Genomic DNA, 26,218 nt, shown 5'->3' on the forward strand with positions numbered 1-26,218 from the left:
ATGATGCTCACCCTGGTGACAGCAGCAGCAGCAGCTAGTAAATGTAAAGCACTCACTCTGAGTTTTCATAATTTTCACTTGTTTTCTGTAGTCAACAGTTTTGGGCTACAGGAAGGAGGGGAGAACCATGGTTTCTTTAAGGATCTAATAACATGTTGTCACAAGCATGCCTTGAAATTTTTTGTTAAATTATTTTTTAGGCTGGACCAGAATATGGTCAAGGAATGAACCCCATTAGCCGCCTGGCTCAGATTCAACAGGCCAAGAAGGAGAAGGAGCCAGATTATGTTTTGCTTTCAGAGAGAGGAATGCCCCGACGTCGGGAGTTTGTGATGCAGGTATTTCTAAGTTTTTTATTAGAAGATTTTTTTTTAACTATTGAAAAAATTAGAAATCCTGAGGCTGGACTAGAGATATGGTGGAAAGGCAAACTAGGAATGAAGAGTAGAAAGTAAAACTCTTTACCCTTGAAGCATTCACTCCCTCTAGGCCCGCCTACCAACTTGGTTGAAACATTCAAGTGTCAAGGCCATGCTAGACAGACAGGAGGAGGTTTCCAAGGAGCTGTGAGTTCACCAGGTTATTTACCACAGAGTTCATCATTCACAATACCTATCTCTCACTTAATGTGTTGCAGTTTGCAGCTGGAGTCTGTTAACTACTGGGAATAAAAGACAGATAGAATTAGAAACAAAATTTAGAAGGATGGATGTAGTCGATGGAACAGGGCCAAAAGCATGAGCTTTGGGATTATTAGAGAAACTAGGGACAGAGAGCTGGCTGGCTACCTAACTGTGGGGAGGCCTGAGGGCCCGGGATTGCTGAGAGGCTTAACTGCTGCATTGCGCAGTCAGGAAAACTGAAGAATGGTGGCTGGTGTATGGGTAGTGGGTGGGGACTAGGAATGAGGTGAAATGCCTGAAATGCTCTCCTTTGTTTTAAACCCTGCCTATCCATCTTCATTTGCCCACTCAAGCCCCGGTATCACAGAAACCTTTAGTTCCTATTATAAAAATTTCAAATATATCCATGGTGGGTATATTTAATAGTATGCTGTAGAGAATAGTATAATGGAATATTGGGAAATATGTCCATCATCCAGAAACAACTGTTAAGATTTCTGCTGCACTTGCTTTAGCTATCAATTTTTCTTTCCTCCCATCCTCTCTTCCCTCCACCCGCCTTCCCTTCTTTCCCTGAAGTATTTTAAAGCTAATTTGTAACCACGTGTCATTTTAGCCTACATACTTAATGTATATCTCTAAAAAATATGGAAGTTTTTCTTTTTTTCCTTTGTACAGCTCCCCCCCCACACCCGGCCCCACACTGCTTGCAGCCCCTCGTCCCAGGCGGCCAGCCCCTCCACGCCTGCCCTCCAGCGCGCTGGGTCTGGAAGTTTTTCTTATATTAGGCGTGGTTTATTAGAGTCATCTAATCACAGTCTATATTTAAATTCTCCTTACTGTCCCCAAACTGCGTTTCTTATAATAGGCTTGTCAAAGAAACTTTTCCTAGTCAAACCTGTGGATCTCACCTTTAATATAATGCAATTAAAATCAACAGATGTTTTTTATAAAGGGCTGACCATGTGGCGGACATTTTGGACTCAAACATAGTATCTCATGTTGATTAACTCTCCATGCACGTCTAATTTTACCCTCCTTCCTAATTTATGATCCTCATACGTCTTTATCTCACAGTAAACCCAGTACAGTAGTATGTATATAGTAGGATCTTTATAAACCTATGTTGTGTATTTGCTGCCTGCCTGGCTGCGAGCTCGTATGTTTGGCTTTTGTTGGAGATACAAACTTGTGACATAGTCACAGGTAAACCACAGGTGGGAACTTAGATGTCCATAGAGAGGGGAATTCTTCTGTGGTTAGTAAACACATCGTTGTCTAGATGTCACTGGGACCCAGGGCAGTGTTGTCCCAATATTTTCACTTTGTAAAATATGTGCACCTTTTTTCTTTTTACATTCTTAACTTTGAAGAATTCTAGAAAGTATTCTTTGAACGCCAAAGCTTGATGGAAAAAAAAATTACCTAAATTTTAGACCTGAGTTAGGAATAAAAACTGGCTTTGACTTGATTAAACAATTACTTTTCTGTGGAGTACAGTGAGTAGCTCTTTTGAAAGAGGAATTTAGAGTATCTTAGGCCAGCTTCCATTTTATGGGTATTCATAAACATTCTAGTCAAACAGGAACATTTGGCTGTGCTTTTAAATGTTTTCACACTGAATTTGTATTGTTTTTCTGTCTTCTGTCTTCTGAAAGCCTCAGTGGATTCATTGTAGTATTGCAGCAGCTTTATCAAAGTAAAAGCTTCTGTATAAACTACTTAAGCAATGTTATCATTCATTACAATTGAATGTGGAAATAAACTATCTAAAGATAATGTGCTCATATATATTTATCACCAAAACCCCCCCACAAACAAACATGTGTTTGGATGTGGTTACTTGTGTTGATAACTAGATAAAGGAAAATCTCTGGTGACATTATTTGAGTACTTAGCTCTAGAGCAAATTTCTTGAGAGTTGTTTATTTTTTTGAAGAGCATTTTAATTTTTCAAAGAGAAAACAATGATAACTAAATTGTGTACATTCTTTTATTATATATCATATGATGTTAATTTTTCTACCTGTGATTAGGATCTCCAGGTTTTAAAAAAATATATGTAAAGGAAACTTGATTAATTTGTTTGTGTCTCAACGAAAGATAATTAAGCTCTTGGTAAATGCTATTTTAGAACCTTTTGTTAGTTTTTTGAGGACTTGATTTATTTAACTGATTTGCTTAAAGATAAAAATCTGGCAGTCTGAAGTTTCTTGTGTAGCAAAATAATTGAGCTTCTTCATAGAAAAATTAACATCTTAATATAAAAATCTTAAATTTGTGAGCTTTCTAGGAAGATGACTTTTGGAAGTTTACTCACATACTTACTTGATTTGTATAATGCAGTAATTTTTTTTTTTTTGAGTGACCATTGTGTGTTGGCAGAGAACAAAGTCCTTCAGCATAGTGGTCTTTTTCAGTACTAACAAATAACTCTGGAGTAACCAACTACTCACAAACTATTGAACCATGCAACTGTGAGGAAACTTGTGTGAGGCAAGGGATGGATGGATGGGGAAAACGAATTTGGAAGCACCTGTTCTGGAAGTAAGTCTTGAAGGATCAGAATAGGGCAGGTGGAAAGCCATCAGACACAGGTCTAAGGTGAATGCTGTGATGGGAACCCCATCACCCAAGAGCAGGAACCTGCAGCCAAAGGGCAGCAGACGTGGGTGGATACATGAGATTTTAGGGAAGAAGCAGCAGAATTAAATGAGAATGAGGAGATGGATGTGGGATATAAAAACAGATGAAACAATTTTCACTGCTCAGTTATCTTTTGCTGCCATTTACTTTGGCAAATCTTTTGACCCTCAGAGCAGTAGAGGAAGCTTGTGACGTAGCTGGCCTAATCATTTAGCCAGCAAGCATTCCAGCAACAACACAGGGGCTGGTGAAGCTGGGGAACAAACCAAGCACTGGAAAAAACAACTGGTAGCAAAAGCTGGCTCTAGCCAGGGATCAAGGACATTATAGTTAGGGCCTGTTATTCAGGTCAGGTGCAGGCCAGTCCAGATATGGGAGGCAGTCAGATTTTAATTTGAATCAGTTCATGCAGCTGGGAAGTAGTAGAGTTGGATTTCATACCCCAACCTGACTTGGAAGTCTTTGTTCTTAACCACACTATTGTACTAACCTTTATATATTAATTCTCTTCAGGAACTATTTAGTATAAACTTTTATATACTTGGCATGCCATGTGCACATTATTTTATTTTTTAAATATATGTATCATTTTATTATTTATTTAGATTAAAGATTTATTGAAGTATTGTTGATGTACAATATTGTATGTTACAGGTGTACAGTATAATAATTCACAATTTTAATAGTTTAAAATTGTGCTCCATTTATAGTTATTATAAAATATTGGCTATATTCCCTGTGTTGTACAGTTTATCTTTGTAGGTTATTTTATACATGATAGTTAGTACCTCTTAATCCCCTACCCCTTTGTACCTCTCCCCGCTTCCCTCTCCCCACTGGTACCCACTAGTTTGCTTTCTACATCTGTTAAGTCTATTTGTCTTTTGTTATATTTACTAGTTTGTTGTGTTTTTTAGATTCCACATATAAGTGATATCATATAGTATTTGTCTTTCTCTGTCTGACTTATTTCACTTAGCATAATACCCTCCAGGTCTATGTTGTTGCAGATGGCAAAATTTCATTCTTTTTATGGCTGAGTAGTATTCCACCCCCCCACATCTTCTTAATCCATTCATCTGTTGATGGATAGTTGGGTTGCTTCCATATCTTGACTATTGTAAATATTGCTGTTATGAACATTGGAGTGTGTGTTCTTTTTTTATATTTTATTTTATCTCTTGGGGGTGAGGTAATTTGTTTGTTTGTTTATTTATTTATTTGTTTGTTTATTTATTTACTAGAGGTACTGGGGATTGAACCGAGGACCTCATGCATGCTAGGCATGCACTCTACCATTGATCTATACCCTCCCACCACATGTATCTTTTCTAATTAGTGTTCTTGTGTTTTTCGAACATATACCCAGGCATGAAATTGCTGGGTCATGTGGTAGTTCTAGTTTTAGTTTTTTGAGAACCCTGCATACTGTTTTACACAGTGTCTGCACCAATCTATATTCCCACCAACAGCGTGCAAGGGTTCCCTTTTCTCCACATCCTAGCCAGTGTTTGTTATTTGTGTTCTTTTTGATGATAGCCATTCTGACAGGTGTAAGGTGATATCTCATTGTGGTTTTGGTGTTAAGGTTTGTTACCAAAGCAACAATCATTAATTTCTTACTTTATCTTATCAGGTCAAGGTAGGCAATGAAGTTGCTACTGGAACAGGACCTAATAAAAAGATAGCCAAAAAAAATGCTGCGGAAGCAATGCTGTTACAACTTGGTTATAAAGCGTCCACTAGTCTTCAAGATCAACTTGACAAGGTGAGGGTTGAATTTACATGGACACATTCTATCCTGTCAGAATAACTAAAAGTGATGAACAGATTCTGTTCCAGTATTCCTTGACTCTAAGTACTGTCTTAACCGATGTTCAAGTAGATGTCAAGTTTTAACTTTTCTAAGGCAGTGCTCTTATCTTCGTATCCTTAAAGATAGATTTTCCGGGTGGAAGATAACATCTGTTTAGGGGTCAAGATGAAATATTAATTATAACCTTACAGTTAGCAGACACTAAAAGTTTGTTGTATGGTTATACATATTTTATATAATACCAATTTAATAATTTTTAGCTTACTGACTGATGATTTTTGCCCTATAGACAGTTTTAATTTGTGCTTTTTAAGGATAGACGTTATTAGTCTTTATTTCTGGAATACAGCTGAAAACACTGGAAATAAAGATCCTGAGTTATTCCTTTGGGGAAGGAACTATATAGGACTATATAAACTAATTTTTCTATTTACTTTAAATTTAAAGGTAAACTCAGAAGGTGTTTATTTTCTGACAATACTTGTGTTCATGGTCCCTTATTTCTTCTGCAGCAGTTAATGACATCATTAACACCTGACATTAGGACTTGGCAGATAACTTGACAGGAACTGGCTTAATTTCATTTTGTATTAAATTATCATTTTATCTATGCATATGTAGAAATTATTTTTATTGAACATTTTATTTGTATGAACAGTCACACAACAGGCTTAATGATTATTTATGTCATAAACAGTATGCTTTTTTCCATGCCATTTTCTCACATAAGGATTCTGTTTCAGGGATATTTTTAGTTTCTGTGGAAACACATTTGTGAAGCTTAGAGTCGAAACAAAATCATGTATTAAAAACATTTAGATACACTTTTCTTTTTAAGGCAACTATGAATATCTAGGCAATTATTTTGAGTGATTAAAAAATTATTTGTCTATGCGGTATTGCTAGAGATTTCAATTCTGTTTTTATAACCTGGCTAGTGTATACTTTTCTTCTTTTAAAGGTATTTGTAACATGAAACCTAACACGTGTTCAAGTTGCTGTAGTTCTTATATTGTATGTATGTTGTTTTAACTTAACACATTTATATTGACTTAAAACTGGTGAGTGATTTATAAAAGTATGCGAAAATAAATCTTCTCATAGAGGTTTATTTGTAAGTTAAGTGAAAATAAAACAGGACAAAAAAACCAGCATTAATTTCATTAATTTGAAAAACATTTTTTGCATCCTCACTGTGTTACTAGTCCTGGTTCTCCATAGAAACAGAGGCTGACAGGATGTGTGTGTGTGTGTGTGTGTGTGTGTGTGTGTGTGTGTGTGTGTGTGTGTCACAGACTAATTTTAAGGAATTGGCCCATGCAGTTTTGGAGGCTTAACTAGTCCAAAATCTGCTGGGGAGGCCTGCAGGCGGGAGATTCAGGAAGGAGCTGCAGCGTCTACAGGCTGTCAGCTGGAGAGCTCCCTTTTGCTCCAGGGAAGGGCAGCTTAAGAGGCCTTCCACTCACGAGGCCCACCCACGTTATAGAGAGCCATCTGCTTCCCTCGGAGTTCAGTGATTTAAATCTCTTCCAGAAGAAGAAACACCCAGAATAATGTCTGACCAAATATCTGAGTACTGTAGCCCAGACAAGTCGACACATACAATTAACCATCACACCCACTAAATGCCAAACACTTAGAATAAGATGACTGGAATTTGGTCCCTGCACTCCAGGAACCTGACCAGTAAGTGTTAGGGGGTGAGGAGTTTTAATCATACAACAAAAATTATAGTATAATTAAAATTATAGGATGTGTGAAGATGAATCTGGAAAGTCAGGAATAGCTGAGACCACTGTTTTTATGTGAAGTAAGGAGCTTCTGAATTATTAAATTGAGATTTGAACATGAAAGTGACATGATCTGGTTTGCCTTCTTCAAAAGACAGTCCTGTATAATGGAGTGAACGGATTTGGCAGGAGAGGACTGGAGGCAGGGAGGCCAGTGTTAGCAGAAATGCTAAGGTAAAAGATGCTGAGGGTCTGAACTAAGACAGTGGTGGTAGAGGAGGAGAAAGACATCAGGGATCCTTCTAGAGTGTGCATGGTAAGATTTCAGTGGCAGATAACGTGCATGGGGGACACAGGAAGAGGGAGGAGGGAAGAATACCTGCACAGAAGGGGAGGAGAGGATGACTTTGAGACAGAGCTGGCGGTCATATGCTGCAGAGATCAGATAAGAGAACTGTGTACGTTGATTTATCAATAAGATCTTTGGAGAATGTAAAAAATAAACCTGTGAAAGCAATTTTTTAAAAGTTGGCTTTTTAAAAGAAATAAGCAAGATAGGTACATAGTTAAAAGAATTTAAATAGCACAAAAGAGTAAACAGTGAAAAAAATGTTCGTCTCACTTCACCCTGAGACCCTCAGTCTCTTGGTTTCTCCTCTAAAGGCATCTCCCACAATGAGTTAATATTTATACAGCATTTAGAATAGTGTCTGAAATATGGTGAATCTTATATAAGGATTTGATAAATAAAAATGCAATAAATATGCTTACAGAGATATTTTATGTGTATGCACTAATATATCCCCGCTATAAAAAAAATTCAGATTTATTGAGTTGCGGTCCAGTGAATTTTGACAAGTATGTGTGTGTATACACTCAACGACCACCATCACAATTAAGACTTATAACATTTCTGCTACCCCCATACAGTTTCTTAATGCCCATTTGTAGTAAATGTCCTCCCTTTCCCCAGCCCCTGACAAGCACTGATCTAATTTCCGTCTCCATAATTTTGCCTTCTTCCAGCATGTTGTATCAATTGAATCATACGTTGGGTAGCCTTTTGTGTCTGGCTTCTTATTGTTGAGATTTGTCCATGTCTTGCATTTATCATTAGTATTTTTTATTTTATTGTTTATTGTTTTATTCCTCACCAACATTTGATTTGTTTCCAGCTGGAGGCTATTATAAAGTGATCATAAACATTCATGTTTAAGTCTTTATTGTACATATATCCTATAGGTACAAATTCATGAAATAAGTACACTTGTAACTTTATAAGAAACTGAAGATACTTTCCAGAGAGGCTGTTGCATTTTGCATTTCCGCAAGCAGTGTTTGAGATTTCCAGTTACTCCACATCTTCTCCATCACTTGGTATTGTCAGTTTTGATAGCTTTGATCATACTAGTACGTGTATAATGTTATCTCATTGGACTTTAATTGCATTTTCTCTAATTAATAATGCTGAGTAGCTTATCATCTGTTTATTTACCATTCGTATCTCTTCCTTGAAGTATCTGTTCAAAACTTTAGTCTTTTAAAAAATTGGGTGGTTTACTTTCTTATTATTGAGTTGTAAAAGTTCTTTGTATATTTTGGATGCCAGTCCTTTATCAGAATAAGGACTCCCCTCTTCTCCCTTCCTCTCTCCTCCTTTTTTTCATAGGTTATCCAATTGCTCTAGCACCATTTGTTTAAAAGATTAGTGCTTTTTCCATTGAATTCCTTACCACATTTGTTGAAACTCAATTGACTATATAAGTGTGGGTCTGTTCCTAGATTCTCTATTCTGTTCGATTAATTTGTATGTCTGTTCTTCAGCTATTACAACTATATATAGAGTGTAGCTTTTTGGGTAAGTTTTGAAATCAAATTAAGAACTCCATCTTTGTTTGGCTTTTTAAAATTCATTTTGGCTAGCATAGAGTCTTTGATAATACATTGTAGGATCAATTTCTACCAAAAAATATCCAGTTGGGATTTTTTGTGGGGATTGTGTTGACTATGTAGATCAGTTTTGCATAAACTGATATCTTAAGAATATTGAATCTTTCAACCCATGAACAAGATCTAGCTCTCTGTTTATTTAGGTTTTGGGTGTCCCAGTGATGTTTTGTCCCTTTTCATAGAAATATCTTGCACATTTTTTATGTTTATCCCTAAATGTTTCATGTTTGTTGATGTTATTATTAATGGTACTAGTTTTTAGTTTCAATTTCCAATTCTTCTTTTTTAGTTGGTAGAAATACCATTGGCTTTTATATATTGACCTTGTATCCTGTAACATTGATGAAATGACTTATCAGTAGGGTAGCTTGTTTTGTAGATTTTTTTTCAATTTTCTGTATTGGTGATAGTGCCGTATTTGAATAAAGACAGTTTTTTCCCTTGCTAGTCTGTATACTTTCATTTTTCTTGCTTTCTTGCCTTTATGTGAGGTGTGCCATAATTCTTATCTACTTTTTCCTCTTGCTGTGCTTTTTCTTCCCCTCTGAAGGCCTTCAAAATTTTCATTAATTCTCACCAATGTGTGATGTGTCTAAATTTGATTCTTTCTTCCTCCTTCTCTTCTGCCCTCTCCCCCTTCCTTCGTCTCCCGTTTCTCAGTTTCTCCTCCTTTTCTTCCTCTTCTTCCTTTGTTTCTTCTCCTTTCGGTATTTTTCCTGGTGAGTGGTCTCTGAACATTATTGGATCTGTAATTTGTTGTCATTCAGTTATTTTGTCAAATTCTCAGCTGTTAGCCTTTCAAATATTTCTTCCTTGTTTTTGCTCTCCTTGGGAGCTTCCAGTTACACATTTGTTAGACCATTGATATTGTCTTATAACTCCTGTTCCTTTCTGTTCCTTTTAATTTTTCAATCTTTTTTTTTCCCTGTGTCTCACCTTGAGTAATTTCTATCGACCTATCTGCAGTTTGACTGATTATTTCTTCAGCTGTGTCCATTTGTTAATAACGACTTCAACACTAATTTTCATCTAAGATAATTTTCCCCCCAGGACTTCCATTTGATTTTGTTCTGTAGTTTCTGTTTCTCTACTGAAATTTTCCAAATGTCCTTGTATGTTGTCTGCCTTTTACATTAGATCTTTTAACCTACCAATAATAGATATTTTTAAATTTATTTCTTAGATTTCTAGCCTGTGGGTTTATGGGTCTTTATCTTTTGACAGTAGTTCAGTTCTTTTTGCAATTTTGGGTGTCTTAAGATTTTTGAATCAATATTGGACATCATGTATTGAGAAACAGTAGAGGCTGAATTAAATAGTATTTACGTTGAGAAATAGGCATGTCTCGTCGTCTGTCAGACTGTTAATATGGAGGGTGGCATCGATCTAGTCAATAGTTGAGCTTGTTGTGGGTTTTATTGTTGCTGTAGTCACTGCTGACGTCAAATTTCTTTAGCAGTGGTTTGCTGCTGTCTCTGTTTTGTGTGGGCTGAGGTTTGGGGAGGGCTTCTGCTCTACCCTCAGGTTTCACCAGTCTCTTCTTTGCTATGCCATGGGGTGAAGGATCTCTCTATGCTTTGTAGTCAGTTGCTGTTGCTTATTATTCAATTGTAGGATTGTGTTGCGTATGGGAGCGTAGTTCTTGATTTTCTTGTCCAGCTTCATTCTCAGACAGACTGTGTGTGCCTGGGTCTCAGAGGTGTGTGTTGCTTAATGTTTCTGCCTCCTTCCCCATGGTAGCCAGACTTTACTTTGGATCTGTGGATTGTCTTGGGTGCAAGAGAGCTTCCAGCCCCTTTTCCCAGCATTTTCAGACATCTGCTTTATATTGGTGCAGGGCCTTGCTCTCAAGAGGGTTTTCTACCCTACCCTCTTTTCCCCCAGGGGCAGGTAGCTTTTGCTTCTAATCCTTTTCCAAAAGTAGTGAGTCTTTGCCTGAGGCTTTGGGCAACAGAATTTCCTGCCTCTGTCCCAGAGGCAGATAGGATTTGCTTTTCCCCTTTCTCTAATGGCTTGAACTATTTGTATGAAAGAGGAGTGTGCAAAGTCCTGTGCTTTTCTCTCAGTGGCAGACATTGACCTGCCGCATACCTGCACCACTGAGTGGGCCGCTCTGTTTTCTTGATGTATGTCCAATTGTCCTCCTGAGTTCCCAGGGGAGGCCCATGGAAAAACACTTCCGTTTGGAGTCCCAGTTTTTCTAAACTGTTGTGCTAACCCACATGCAGTCTTTTAGAATTTATTAACATTTCATCTGCTTTCTTCTTACCTGCATTTTTGGCATTCAACTCTTGCTTTCTAGCTCTGCCAAAGTTGAAACATTTTGTGAGCCTCGCCTCTCCTTAGAGGGCTTTGTCACTCTCTGGAATTCATTTCATTTGTTTGCTTTACAATCTCAGATGTCTGATAAGTTCGAGAAAAGTTATGATTTTTTTTACATTGTCTGGCTCTTTCTCATTGTTACATTTCTACATTCTAAGGAAAAGTGGAACACTCTCTCCATCTTTTAAAAAAAAAACTGATCGTGTTTTTTGTTTTTTTTTTACTTACCTGTTGGGGTTCACTTCTATCTTGGAATTTGTTCTACATAAAGATATAACTGGCAAGAGCTTCATTCTTTTTTATACTTTATAATTATATATCGGTCAAAGTAATACTCAGATATGTATAAGAAGTTAAGATTTATTCAAGATTAATGGTGTAAAGACTCAAGATTTATAAGAAGCAACCATTTACTACCTGTTTTAGGTGTTTATTTTGTTATTTTCTACTGTCAGTAGCTTGTACTGCAATTTCTTGATTTTTCCTTTTTAGATATTATCTAAGTTCCTACTATGGAAAAGGAAGATCTGACTGTCATATACATACTCCACATGTATATTTTTCTACATCTCTCTGACTTATCCCGAAGCTCTCTGCCAGCGAACACATCATGTGCTTTTTTAGTTTCTTTTTTTTTCTTTCTTTCTTGGAGCTCTTTATCCTCCTCTCCTACTTCGGATTGTATGTTTGAGAGATCTGTTGCAGACCCACTATTTTGGTTCTTCTCTTCACCATTTCCCTGAAAATTCCTTTTGCCTCTCTCTCTTGTTGAATTACCTGTTTTTTGATCAGTTTCCCTTGTTCTTGATTTATTTCCTTGTGTTGTTGGAGTCTTTGCTTTAGTCACGTTCTGACAGAGGATACACGGGGAGTAAATTTTTTTTGAGATCTTGTAGGTCTGATACATCTTTACATTTCCCACACACTTAATAGTTTTTCTGAGATATAATTCTAAATTGGAAATATTTTTTTCCCACAGAGTTTTAAAGGTGTTGCACTGATGTTTTCTACCTCTGCACGTTACTGTTGAAACTCCAAAGCCCTCTTATTCTTCAGTGCATGTATGGAACTTTTACGTTTCTTTTCTCTCAATGCTTTTCTAACTTCTTTTCTCAGGAGTTCTGAAATTTCATGGGTGATTGACCTGAGTTGTGTAGTTTTGGCAAATTGTGTTGAGTGTTTGCATTTCAATCCAGAAATTCATATACTTTGAAAGGGGGAAATGTCTCATATTATTTCTTTTATAATTTCTTTGCTTCCATTTTTGCTCTTCTTTCTTTCTGGGATACCTGTTAGTCTAATGGATGATCTTCCCATTCTTTCTTTCTTTTCTATTTCTGTCTGTTTTTCTTTTTGTTCTGTTTTCTAGGAGATTTCTTCAATCTTATCTTCCAGTCCTCCTTTGAAAATTTTTACTTTATTTCCCAGAGCTCTTTTTCATTCTCAGAATATTCCTTTTTATAACCTCCTAGTCTTGTTTAGTGGGTATAGTGTTTCTCTCTCTCTCTGAGAACTTCTGTTTTTAACCTGGTTTTTGAAGCTTTACTCTGTTCCCTGTATTGTCCTCACCATTTCTTGTGGAGCAGAGGCCTGGATGTTGTCTTCTGAGGCCTAGTGAGGAAGGGAGCTGGGGACCTTATCTTCCAGGATATGATTTTGGATTCCAGCTCCTTATTTGCAGTGTGGCATGTGGAGCCCATCCTCAGCTGTACCTGGTATGTAAGGTCTCTGTTTAAGCCTTTCTGAAGACGAAGCTTTTAGGAACTCTGCCTCTTTGGTGTCAAAGAGGTGACCAGGCAATTCTGTAGCATTTTGAACGACTTCCAAACGATCTCTCTGTTTTCAGGCTCTTCCAGGGTTCATCTACGGAAGTGCCAGGTGTGCTTCTGATTGCTGAGGCTTTCTGCAGTCCTGGGGCGCAAATCACTTCACTCTTTGCAAGCTCTTTGTTGGCTTTTCACTCAGCAGGTTAGGTTTCAGCCTGCTGACATCTGCTAAGTTAGTTTACAACTTGTTTATCTGCTTTCCAGGTTGCAGGCTTTGATTGACTTATCTCTTCTTCTGTTGGGTAGGGCAGGGTAGGGGGAAAGGGAGGGAGAGAGAATTTATTGAATTATCAATTTAGAGACATCTGGGGAGAGAAGAGATTACTCCTTGTGTTCACTCTGTCATGTGTGAGCAAACCTTACAGAAGCAGTTTCATAAGAGGTGTTGTGGTAGAAATCAGAGAGCAGCAGGCTTGGGATTCAGTTGAAGGTGAAAAATTAGGCTTAAGGAATAAAATCTAATATTTAAATATCCTTAGTTATTAATAGAGGGAGAGAAAAGGAGGAATGAAATGCTAGGTGTATTATTACCAACTTTACTTGAGCCCTCAAATGCCTGAGAATCAGCCAGCTCTTTCCTTCCCTGAAGTGACTTAATCCTTACTGCGTCCACTTTCCTCATGCTTATAACCCTCCTCAGTCAGCTTTCCTCTCATTCTGTGATCTTGTGCTTCACAGAGAACATGTAAGTGGGAGTCTCCTCCTTCTCATCAGCATAGCCCTGCATCTGTGTTTCAGAAAAACGTGTTACAGCTCAGTGTTATAGCTCAGTGTTACAGCTCAGTTGTGACGGCATCCTGGATCCAGAAGAGACCAAGCAGTACTCGGAGAGTTGGAGAACTCAGGTTTATTACGCCAGTGGGCCCAGAGGAGTTAACACTCCAAGCTCTGGACCCCGGCTGTAGGTTTACACAGGCTTTTATAGGCTGCCAGTTTACACTTTGCAACATCAAATGCAAATAAGGTATAACAAAAGTTGACTAATTAGGAACAAGCTTTGTAGAAATTGGCCAATCAGGAGGGAGAGAAATAACCAATCATGAGTGAGCTGCATGCAAATCAAGTACTACAAATGGACCAATCAGGAGTGAGGGAAATGGACCAATCAGGAGTGAGCTCAGGGAACCAGTAGAATTTTAGGGGTAACTTCCACTTTCCTAGAAGTAAGCTGTTTGAGAGGCAAAAAGTGAGATAGAGCCCCTGGGCCAGGGAACCAGATGGTGCTGGCAGGAGAGTAGTGGCCTTGCCTGGGAGTCCTGCCGGTCTTTTTTATGGGGCTTCCCACCTCATTTACATGTATTTCCTTCTCCCTCACCCTTTCATGGGTGCAAACTACTTGCTAGAACTGTAGTTTGTGTTTATATATAGATTTAATTTATCCCTTTGATCTTTGATACCTGATTACATAAGTATAAAATACTAATTTTTAAAAATTGAAGTACCATTAAGTTACAATGTATCAGTTTCTGGTGTACAGCACAATGTCGCAGTCATGCATACACATACATATATGAAGTACTGATTATAATAGAAAAGAAGCCTCCCCGCAAGGCTGCTTTATGCCAGCTCTGCAAAAAGAGAACACAGCAAGTTAAAGTCACTTATTAGTTAGATTAAAATTCTTACTACTTCAAAATGTCTGAGTTCAAAATGTATTTTACACTAAACATTAATCAAGTCATCTGGCAAAAGGCAAGATACTCCAAATTTTACTTAAAGTTAAGGTTTAGTTTTCAATTTTTTGTATATGTCATTAGCAGTATTTGGTGACCCTTGTCAGGACTTTTCCAGAACAGACACAGTAGTATTTCTGTTTGACCTTAGAAGTGATAAAGAAGCTCTTCTAGTCACCTTAGCACTTGGGATGATTTATTGTTCACTGAAAAATAGTTATTTACTCTTTAACCACCTTGATGGAGCCCAGGTTGTATATAATACATGTACTCAGTATGGAACTTTCTTGATAACTTAAATTGTAAATTTAAATAAACAGATAAAGGCAGGACACCGAAGAAACACATTCAAACGTAGAAAAGGGATAGATGGTACTGTTCATGTTAGTTATTCTTGTATCCATGGTCCAGGCGTCAGATTGGAGAGAAATAAGCAGAATAATCTTTGCTCTTGGTTAATTGATTAGATAACTGGTTTTTTTTTTGAATAAGTATCTTTCCCTGGATTTAAATAATTAATTCAATTTTTCAGACAGGGGAAAACAAAGGATGGAGTGGTCCAAAGGCTGGGTTCCCTGAACCAACAAATAACAGTAAGTTTCTACTTTTATCTTAACTGCACTTGGTGTTCATCTGTGGTTCGGTGATTTGTCCTTCACTGGGTATCTGCTGGGTCTGTTTGGGTCTGAGATGCCACGTTAGGTGTTGTGAGGGATACATGGAAGTTGTGCTGTTTACTTTCCTGGAACTGACAGAAGACACAGGTACGTATCTCCCTAACATGGTTAAGTCATTGCAGACAGAGCACTGTTTTATCCACGTAGTGATAACCTTTTTTTAAAGTTGTTTTTATGGTGACATTATTACAATATAAAAGAATCAAAAGAGAAAAACCATTACCTACCAGCTCATTATAATCCAGCATCAACTATATTCACAGTTCCTCTTTTTAGGTACACAGACACTTTCACGTAATTATAATGTAGATCAAAGTTTGTACTGTGTTTTCATTTAACATTGAAATAAACATTTTTCAGGTTGTGCTGAGTCATTAGACTTTTTAATATTTTATTAAAGTCACTAATTGAAATATCAGAAATGTAAGAATAAAATTGTTCATAGTTTTATTCCAAGTATAGTATTATCAGACACTTAAAAATCCACTTCAGGTTATTTTTTTTCCAAAGGTACGTGATCAAGCTGTGATCACACATTGGAAGCATAGACATATTTCCGAAATTTCCTCCCTACCTCTCCCAAAATATACATCTATTGCTGTATATCAGTCAAATGGAACAGCCACCCAGTGAAGACCGTGTCGAAGTGAAGTCCCCAGTGAAAGCAAATCTATCTCATTTTTAACCCTAGTTCTCTTCCTTATAACCTCTGGAAGCTAAATATGCTTAAATATGTAAATTGCTGTAGTGAAGAGTATTCTTTGATATTAGCAGCTCATCTCTTGATGTGTAATGAAATTCATAACAAACTCTTACCACAGCATGCTTATGAGAATTGAATTCTTGGATCATTAAAACTAGCCTCTTGTAAAGACTATTTCAGTGAGGTAATGGTATTCATGAGTTACTTTCTGGGAATAATTTAAATAGTATAACATTACTCTGGGCCTTTTGTCTATGGATGTAAGGATGATGAGTGTGATAGGCTTAGCACATTGCCCAAAGAGGCAGTGGAATTAGTTCAGGATTCTCAGAGAGTTTGTTTTGAATTCCTTTGATGTTTGAGTATATAGGGTTATAATTACACTTGATAAAGGAATGTAAGAAGCATTAAATTGATTTCAGTTTTATGTAAAGTACTGAGCACAGTACCTCTTTCTTAGTAGGCACATAATGAATGTTAATTTCCTTCCATGCCTTCTCTCTCTCTCTCTTTTTTTTTTAAATAAAAATTACTTAATTCTGTGTAGGTTTGCCAGAAACTCCATTCTTATACTTTTTATCTGTCAGATGTACAAATGATCAAAGAATATATATGGTTTATACTTGAATAGTTACCTTTGGTACTAGAAATTTTTTTCAAAGAATATGAACATGACATATTTGAATATGGAAGTCAGATACTTGTTAACGTGATGGTTTTAACATGAAAACACACTATAGGTAATCTGCAGACTCCATCATTAAACGGTGATGTTTGGCCCTCATCTTTATGTCTGTTGATTTTTTTTTTAACTTGCTAAGGGGTTTGGAACTCCTTTGCAAGTAGAGGAAGAGATGTCACGAAGAGGCCAATGAGGTTCAGTGATGAGAAACATGTAAGAATGCGTAAAAGATTTTCTTTAAACCTGTTGGAAGTGATAAAGTTATTTGAAGCCAGCTTAAAATTTAACCAAATCGCGAACACTTTAGGACTTCCTCTGGTCTACAGTCATTCACATTGAGGGTTGGAAAGGAGGATGATCCCTCACCCCTCCCAGCTGTGAGGAAATGAGGAAGCCGGTACGGGGGCTCCTTCCTCCCAAAGCCAAGCGGACCCTGCGGCAGGCTCTCGCGGATGCTGGGGCAGCGTGGCCCTGACAAGCACCTGTGTCACTGCCCCAGGGATGGTTCTCTCTAGTGGAGCCCCCGAAGCCTCCGGATCCAGCCCGTAGCCACTTCAGTACTACATTAGGAAAAAAGTGTCTCTATAATGAATCTATTACCAGAAAAGTAATTTAAATTCATGTATTATGGTAACATTTAGGTTAAATTCTCTTCTCTTTAATCAGTTCCTTAAGTCTGAAATTCTGCGCTAGGTGGTTCCCATCCTGGGGCACATCCCTGTGTCCTTTTCACAGGCAGAGATTAGAGCAGGAGTCTCTCAGGATGGCACGTGGGGGAACAGGAATTCGAGAGACCACCAGTGCTCCCTGCCTCACTGCCAGATTATCTGACCTTGAGCAACTCATTTTCCATCTTGTTATTTAGGGCACCCTATCAGTTTATAATATTGAGTATCTTTAGTTATCTGCATTCTGTAAAAAGATTAATCATCTTGAATAACATCTGAAAAGGTAACATATTACTTTGAAGAAAACAGAATGTCATCATAAAGTGACTCTTCACTGCTTTTTTGGTTAAACTTTACATTATTTCGCAAACTGTAGTTGAAAAGAACAAAGTTTTAGCCAACCATTATTTGGGTACATACTATGAAATTAGCTTAGAACCATAGCGTACAAAAATGAAGAGAAGGCAGAATTGGAAATGGGAAAGAAGACAATTTTAACCTGGCATAGCTAGCACCTAGCTGTAAGTAGACAAAAAAATAGTTAATGTACACATGCAGTTAATTTTTGAAGTGGAAGATATTTTTTAAAAAGATTACAGTCATAAGAAACTGCTAACAGTTACAACTAAAAAATAGTTTAAATGGTCTTGCAAGTGATCGTGATTGCATAGCCTGGTTGCTGGCTTGATTGCCTGCAGATTTAAAATATGGACCTAATTTTTGCATACTTCTCAGGCTTTCTTCATTGTCCTGAATTGCAGAATGTAGACTGTTCTAAGTGTATTTTCACCCTTTGAATCACTGTCATAGTCATGCTGAAGTGCAAGAACACTTAACTCTGTAATGTGAGGTTTGTGTTAAATTCAGCATGGGGCAATTTTATGCTTGGCATACACATAAAAAGCGGGATTTTTACAGATGAATGACTAACAAGTTTTTTAAAAGATCATGCATTTTAAAGACTTACTGACGGCTCATGGAAAACTTTGTAAAATATTTAGATACAGTTCAGTTGATAAAATCTTTTTTTTGTATTCACATTCCATGTTTCTTATTAATACAGGGTTTTACTTAAAAACAGGTTCATTGTTTCTTAAAGGTAAACTCTGGCATAATTCAAAATTGGACTAAGCTCAAAGGTATTCACTGGTATGTGCCGAATCCACCCACTAAAAGATTATTTGGAGGCATTTTTCACATAAATAGTTTTCCGTTAACCTTTTAAAAAGTTTTATTTAGCCCCTGTGAAATATGCTGGCTCTTCTAGGTTCATTAGAGATGACCCAAGACAAATACTTTGGGGATGGGATAGAATTCTTACTGACCTTTTCAGTATTGTAGTTGACATAAAATTTTCGTCACTTTTGTATTATATGCAGATATTATTAAACTCTGTACATCCTGAAGCTGGGAGGCTAAACCACCCCAGTGACGTGGCATTAGATGGACTGCATGCTTGCTTCCTGTATGCTGTGTACTGTATTTTGAACCTCTAAATTTTGGCGACAATGGGTGGGGTGGGTGAAGTCTGAAGATAATGGATTAATAGATTCTTTAAGTGTTTTGGGAGAGTTCCCTGAACAATTCCCTTTTAGGGCTCCCATAGCACACAGGCATTTTATAAACAGGCAATTAAATTAGTTGGAGCCAATTGGATTTTAAATATAAAGCCAAGTGATTCAACTTACTTATTTAGACATAAGTACTATGTGGGAAATCTAAGAGTGCAGCTAACTTCTAGCAACCTATTTTATTTTTTTCTTTCAGTTTTATTGAGATATAATTGACATAAAGCATTGTATAAGTTTAAGGTGTACAGCATAATGATTTGATTTGCATGTGTCATGAAATGATTTTCACAGTAAGTTTAGTGAACACCTATCGTTTCAAATAGATACAAAATTAAAGAAATGGAAAAAATTTTTGTTGTAATGTGAAATTTTAGGATTTACTCTCAACAACTTTCTTATATAATGTACAGCAGTATTAATTGTATTTATTGTGTTGTGCGTTACATTCCTAGTACTTACTTTTTAGCTTGTAACTAGAAGTACGTTGACTGCCTTCCTCCAGTTTCCCCTTCCTCACCCACTGCCTCTAGTAACCGCAAATCTGATCTTTTTTTCTATGAGTTTGTTGGTTTTTGAAGTAGAATTGACCTATAATACTATGTCAGTTCCTGTTACCCAACATAGTCATTCGATATTTCTATAAATTTCAAAATGATCACCACATAAGTCTAGTTACAATATCACCATACAAAGATATTAGGTAGTTATTAGTTACGTTCCCCACCCTGTATGTGTCATACCCCTAACTGATTAATTTTGCAGCTGGAAGTGTGTACCTCCTATCTCCCTCACTTATTTCTTTCCTCCCCCATGCTCTTCCCTCTAGCAACCACATATTTGTTCTCTGTATCCGAAACTCTTTTGTTATGTTTGTTCATTCATTTTGTTTTAGATTCCACATATAAGTGAAGTCATATAGTATTTGTCGTTCTCTGTCTGATCTGTTTCATTAGCATAATACCCTCTAGGTTCATCCATGTTGTCGCAAATGGCAAGATTTCATTCTTTTTTATAGGTGAGTAATATTCCATTGTATATATCAAGGCAGTCTACAGATTCATTGCAATTCAGGGCAATGAAGAAAGCCTGAGAAGCATACAAAAATTAGGTCTATTTTAAGTCTGCAGGTAATAAAGCTAGGACCCAGGCTGTGCAATCACAGTCACTTACAAAGCCATTTAAATTGTTTTTTGGTTGTAACTGTTAGCACTTTCTTATAACTGTAATCTTTAAAAAACAAACCTTCCACTTCAAAAATTAAATGCACATATACTTTAACTTTTTTGTCTACTTACAGCTAGGTGCTAACTATGCCGGATTAAAATTGTCTTCAGGATACAAAATTAATGTACAGAAATCAAAAAGAATAAAATATCTAGGAATAAATCTAACCAAGGAGATAAAAGACCTGTACTTGGAAAACTGTAAGACATTGATGAATGCAGGGGTACATATATTTTTTTGAATTAGTGTTTTCAATTTCTTTAGATAAATACCCAGAGGTGGCATTGTTGGATCATATGGTAGTTCTATTTTTAATTTTTTGAGGAATCTCCATACTGTTTTCCATAGCGGCTGCACCAGTTTACATTCCCACCAATAATGTATGAGAATTCCCTTTTCCCCTTATCCTCGCCATTATTTGTTATTTGTGATCTTTTTGATGATAGCCATTCTGACAGGTGTGAGGTGATACCTCATTGTGGTTTTAATTTGCATTTCTCTGATGATTAATGATGAGCATCTTTTTATGTGCCTGTTGGCCATCTGTATGTCTTCGTTGGAAAAAATGTTCAGATCTTCAGCCCATTTTTTAATTGAGTTGTTTGTCTTTTTTGATGTTGAGTTGTATGAGCTGTTTATGTATTTTGGATATTAACCCCTTATTGGTCGTATCATGTGCAAATATTTTCTTCCATTCAGTAGGTTGTCTTTTTGTTTTGTCAGTAGTTCCTTCTGCTATGCAAAAACTTTTAGGTTTAATTAGGTCCCATTTGTTTATTTTTGCTTTTATTTCCTTTGCTTTAGGAGGCAGCTCTCAGGCTTCATAACTTATATGTGTACTTAATTGATTTTCTCTGTTATCAAAGAAACTCTACAACAAACATACAGGAGAACAGAAGAGTAACATTTATAATTACTCATTCATCAGCTTGTGTAGAAACATGGAGGTTTATAAGTCCCATGGAATAATAATATATTATAGTGTGCCAAGAAGTGTTAAATTTGTGTGTTATTTTTAAAGAAAAATATAGGTACACTTGGTACATAATGAGTTTAACACATAGAAGTTATGAAGCCTGAGAATAAAATAAACGTGAATCCACCACTCAATTTGAGAACTGAAATGTTACCAATGCCATTACTTTCACCTTCATCCTCTTTCATGTCCCTTGGCCGATTTTACCCCACCCTTTATTTCTTACAGTTTTACCAAATGAGTTCTTAACAGTATTTTAGTATAGTTTTTTTTTTTAACCTTTAGAAAAAAATGACATTATACTGTATATTTTCTGGAACATTTTTTCTCCCACTTAACATTGTAATTTAAGATTAATTTATGTTGCAACATACAGTATTTCATCTTCTATGTGCATCAACTATAATTGATTTATCTATTCTATTGATCCACTCTTGGGGTAGTTCAGGATTTTGTTATTATAACCAATATTACTATAAACATTTTTTAACATGTCTCCTGGTGCACGTGTGTAAGAGTTTCTGGGAACACACCTAGGAGTGGAATTTATGCATTACAGGGTATGTATAAGTTCAGATTTATAAGAAATGCTGGTTGCCCTGTGGTGGGCAAGCCAGAGAGCCCTTCAAAGTATCAAGCCCTCCATATTGCAAGAAGGAGAAAATTTTTAAATCACTTTTGTACCTTTGATTTCATTTTAATGATGAATTCATCTGGATTCTAGTTCAAATTCCACTGTATCATTAATCTTACTTATTTTATTCTTTTTTTCACTTAGGTTTTTTAGTGGATAAAAATGTAAAATACAAAAAAGGTGACAAATCTCCCACTGCGTTTGTCCTCTTAGCCACAGTTTCCACCTTGTCTCCCAAGCAAGTAATTTATGTTAGTTTCTTTTGTATTGTTTTATATTGTTCCAGAATCTTTTTATACTATTAGAAACAAATTCAAATAGGTACTGTTTTATCCTGTGGCATTTCAGACACACTATTCTACAGTGTTTTCCCTTTTCATTCAACAGTATGCCTTGAAGATCCTTCTATATTGATAATGTGTAGGACTTAATTATTATTTAACTGGTTTCAAACTCATGAGCATTTAGATTGTTTCTAGTATTTTTATATTCTACGTAATCTTGCTTCATAAAGCCTCAAACATAACATCATTTTACATGTATGCTAGTATATTTTTTGGATAAATTCTTAAAAGTCAAAGAATATGTGCACTTACAATTTTGATGGATGTTGCCAGTTTACACTCAGTAGAGATTTCCCAGTTTGCATGTCCATCAGCAGTGTATGAGATTTCCTGTTTCCCCACAGCTTCGGTGACAGTGTGCTCTCAAAGGTCTGGACATGTGCCAATCTGATAGTTGAAATGTGGTATTCAGTGTAGTTTTATTTTGCATTTCTCCTATTTTGATTGAGTATATTTTTTGTATATTTATGAGCTATTTCTATACTTTTTATGTCAGTGATATAGTCATATCTGTTGCTTATTTTAATATTAAATTGTTGGTCTTTTTCTTTCCTTATCTGAAAACAGTGTATGTGTGCCTTTATGATATGACTTACCAGTATTTTTCTTGTTTCTTTGTTAGTGGTGGAGTTTAATTTATTTTGAGGTGGGGGTAGGTAATTAGGTTAATAACCTCTTTGTTTTATTTTTAGAGGAGGTGCTGGGGATCGAACCCAGGACCTTGTGTATGCTAAGCGTGCACTCTACCCCTTGAGCTATACCCTCCCCCCTTGGAAATTTTCTTTTAATGTTTGGTTTTCTTTTTAACATAATTGAATGGCCTTACTTTTATAATCTTTTATAGCATTTGTAATCTTTGCATAGTTATAATGCCTTCCTCATTCTGAGATTATAAAAAATTCCTTTTAAGTTATCTTCTGGAAACTTTCTAGTTTTTTTTTTTTCTTTGTCCTTAAATCTTTGATCCCTCTGGGATTTATACTGAAAGCGTGGATCCTGCTTTACTCTCCATTGCACTGAGATTTGACTGTTGTATATGAAGATTCTGTATTTGGTATTATTCTGGAGTTTCTCTCCTGTTCACCTGACTGTTTATTCATACACCACTTTTAATCACTGAGTATTTTAACATTAGTAAACATAATTTGTTTGCTGAAAACAAATGTGAACAAAGATGTACTTGTTTCATGATCTTTCTGCACATACTGCATGAAGTATATAAGTAATTGAAAAGATAAAAATCTCCTTGACATGAGAAATAAGAGGGGGGTAGTCAACACATCGATTAAAGGCACTGACAGGAGCAGCAGGACACTGCATGGTTGAGGGCTGTTAGGGTTCAGAAAGGCAGTAGCAGCTGTCTCCCTAGAACTTCTGTGTATAATGGGTATAGCATTCATTCTTTCATTTATTCAGAAACGATTCATGGACTGCATTGTTCTATTTTTGCTATTATTGGTGATTTCAATGGAATTTAAAAGTGGACACTGCTTCTTGAAAAGCTAGTCCGTGTGTAAGACAAACGTAGTTAACTACTCCCCTCTCCCTCATGAGAAAAGGAGGGCAAACTTTTTAAAAATGAAAAATATAATTTGAAAAAAAATCTATTGTTTTTTATTTAAAAATAAAATCATATGCACAGTACCTGATATTGTCAGTGCTTAATATTTGAACTAATGGAAAAACACAGTGTTTTTACTGTTTTCCTGCCGTGTTGATGGTGTTTAGATATCCCCTGGACCTGGGGTTCTCACTTTGGTGTTGCTAGTCTTTGTATAATAATAGATGTCATTATTGGTATTTCAACAACCTAATGAAAATAATGCATTCATTCTTAGTAGATTTCTTTGCTTTGGGTTAGAACAGTACATGTCTGAATTCATATCTCAAGCTGATCTGAATCTCAGATTGGCAGTCTTTGGTGGAAAGAACAGGAAGGTGATTTATTATTACTAAATAAATGTAGTCTGTCTGAAAGATAAATCCTTGAAACATGGTATGCATAGAAGAAAAAAAAGACAGAAGTCTTAAGTGTGAAAATGTTGGAGAACATCCAACCTCTCACTTTACAAACAGGATAATTGAGGCTCAGGTGATTTTATAACTTGCCTGAGGACACTGAGTTAGTTAGAGGTAGTGGTGGCTTGAACTTGTGTCTTCTGATTCTAAGGTCTGCCTTTGCTGGCAGACAGCATATTTATTTCTAGATCTATCACTTGCTGATAATTAAGGAAAAACTGGATAATGTTTTCCTAAAGAAATTCCATTAAAATTAAGTATGCATTTTCGTGAGAGAATGTTTTATATATCATGTACCAGAATCTTAAAAAAAAAACCATTTAGGATGTTTCATAACGTGGAAAATGTCCAAACTATTGTTTCAGATACCAGTTTGATATTTGGGTGGATCATGTAAAAACACTAAAATGGCTGAGAAAGCATGTGCTGTGTTTGTTTTAACGATGGAACAGACATCTGCATTGCATGATTTTTCTTAAGACTTTAATAGTAATAGCCCATTTTTAAAAACACTCAACAGGCTTTTGGGGTGATGTTATTCAAGTGTATTGTTTTATTCCAAGCTTTCTGGTTTGTGTTAAGATGATTCATAGACTTTTAGAGCTGAAAGAGATTTTCAGGATCCTCTGTCTAATTCATTTTACAGATGAAGGAAACAAGGTAAAGAGGCGATCTGCAACTTGAACCCAGATAGCTGGACTTTTGTTGAGTGCACTTACCGCTGGACTGTGTCGTCTTTTCTATGTTTCATTTCATGCTGGTACAAAATTTTAGACCTTTTTTTTTTTTTGCTATTTTTAAAAAAGTATTTTTTAGAGCAGTTTTAGATTTACAACAAAATTGAGAGGGAGATACAGAGATTTCTCATATACCCTTTGTCCCCATAACTTTTCCCATTATCAATATAACTCACCAGAATGATATATATACATACATATGTATATATTTTTTTTAAACAAAGGATGAACCTACATTGACGTATCATGATCACCTTAGGGGTTCACTCTTGCTTTTGTACATTTAACAGGTTTGGACAAATGTGTAATGACATATATCCATCATTACAATATCATGCAGAATATTTTCACTGCCCAAAAAATCTGTGCTGTTTCTCTCTCCCTACCTCCCATCACCTCTGACAGTGTTCTTTTTATTGTCTCTGTACTTTCACCTTTTCCAGAATATCAGGTAGTTAGAATCACAGATACGTAACCTTTTAAGATTGGCTTCTTTCACATGGTGATATGCGTTTAAGGTTACTCCATGACTTTTCATGATTGATAGCTTATTTCTTTTTAGCTCTAAGTAATATTTCATTGTCTGGTGTATCACAGTTTATTCACCTACTCAGGGACATCTTGATTACTTCTAAGTTTTGGCAATCATTAGGTGTTACAAATATCTGTGTGCAGATTTTTATGTGGACATAGATTTTAATTCCTTTGAAGAAATAGCAGGAAACGTAATTGCTGGGTTATATGCTAAGAGTATGCTTAGTTTTGTAAGAAACCATCAAACTGTTTTCCACAGTGGCTGTACCATTTCCCTTTCCTGTCAGCAATGAATGGGAGTTCCTTTAACTCCATGTGCTCACCAGTATTTGGTAGTGACGTTAGTGTTTCAGATTTTGGCCATTATAATAGGTGTGCAGTGATATCTCGTTTTTATTTGCATCTCCCTGATGACGTATGATGTGAAGCATCTTTTCATATGGGTATTTGCCATCTGTATGTCTTCTTTGGTGAGGTGACTTTTAAGGTTTTTGACTCATTTTTAAAATGAGTTGTTTGACACCTTATTTTTGAGTTTTAAGAGTTCTTTGTAAAATACTTTGGATATATTAATATATATCCTTTATTAAATGTGTCTTTTGCAAATATTTTCTCCCGGTCTGTGACTTCTCTTTTAATTCTCTTGGCATTGTCTTTTGTAGAGCAGAAGTTTTTAATTTTAATGAAGTCCAGCTTATCAACTATTTTTTCATGGATCTTATCTTTAAAAAATTTTTCAATGTTTATTTTTGGGAATTTTTAGGGGGATAGGTATTTAGGTTTATTAATTTTCTTTAGGGGAGTTACTGGGGATTGAACCCAGGACCTGATGCCTGCTAAGCATGTAGTCTACCACTTGAGCT

At 36.2% G+C, this 26,218-nt stretch overlaps 1 protein-coding gene across 12 annotated transcripts in view; it reads left to right on the forward strand.

The window, feature by feature from the left end:
* The window catches only part of STAU2 (staufen double-stranded RNA binding protein 2), a 248,593-nt gene that overhangs the window by 98,572 nt on the left and 123,803 nt on the right, over window positions 1-26,218 (forward strand). For all 12 annotated transcript variants that reach the window (XM_006202410.4, XM_015237707.3, XM_072951789.1 and 9 more), the window contains 3 exons: window positions 201-338; window positions 4,906-5,037; window positions 15,119-15,179. In XM_006202410.4, the coding sequence (XP_006202472.1) occupies window positions 201-338; window positions 4,906-5,037; window positions 15,119-15,179 (331 nt within the window). The remainder of the gene's footprint in view (window positions 1-200; window positions 339-4,905; window positions 5,038-15,118; window positions 15,180-26,218) is intronic.

The sequence above is a fragment of the Vicugna pacos genome, chromosome 29 (assembly GCF_048564905.1).
Source record: "Vicugna pacos chromosome 29, VicPac4, whole genome shotgun sequence".
NCBI classification, from domain to species: domain Eukaryota; kingdom Metazoa; phylum Chordata; class Mammalia; order Artiodactyla; family Camelidae; genus Vicugna; species Vicugna pacos.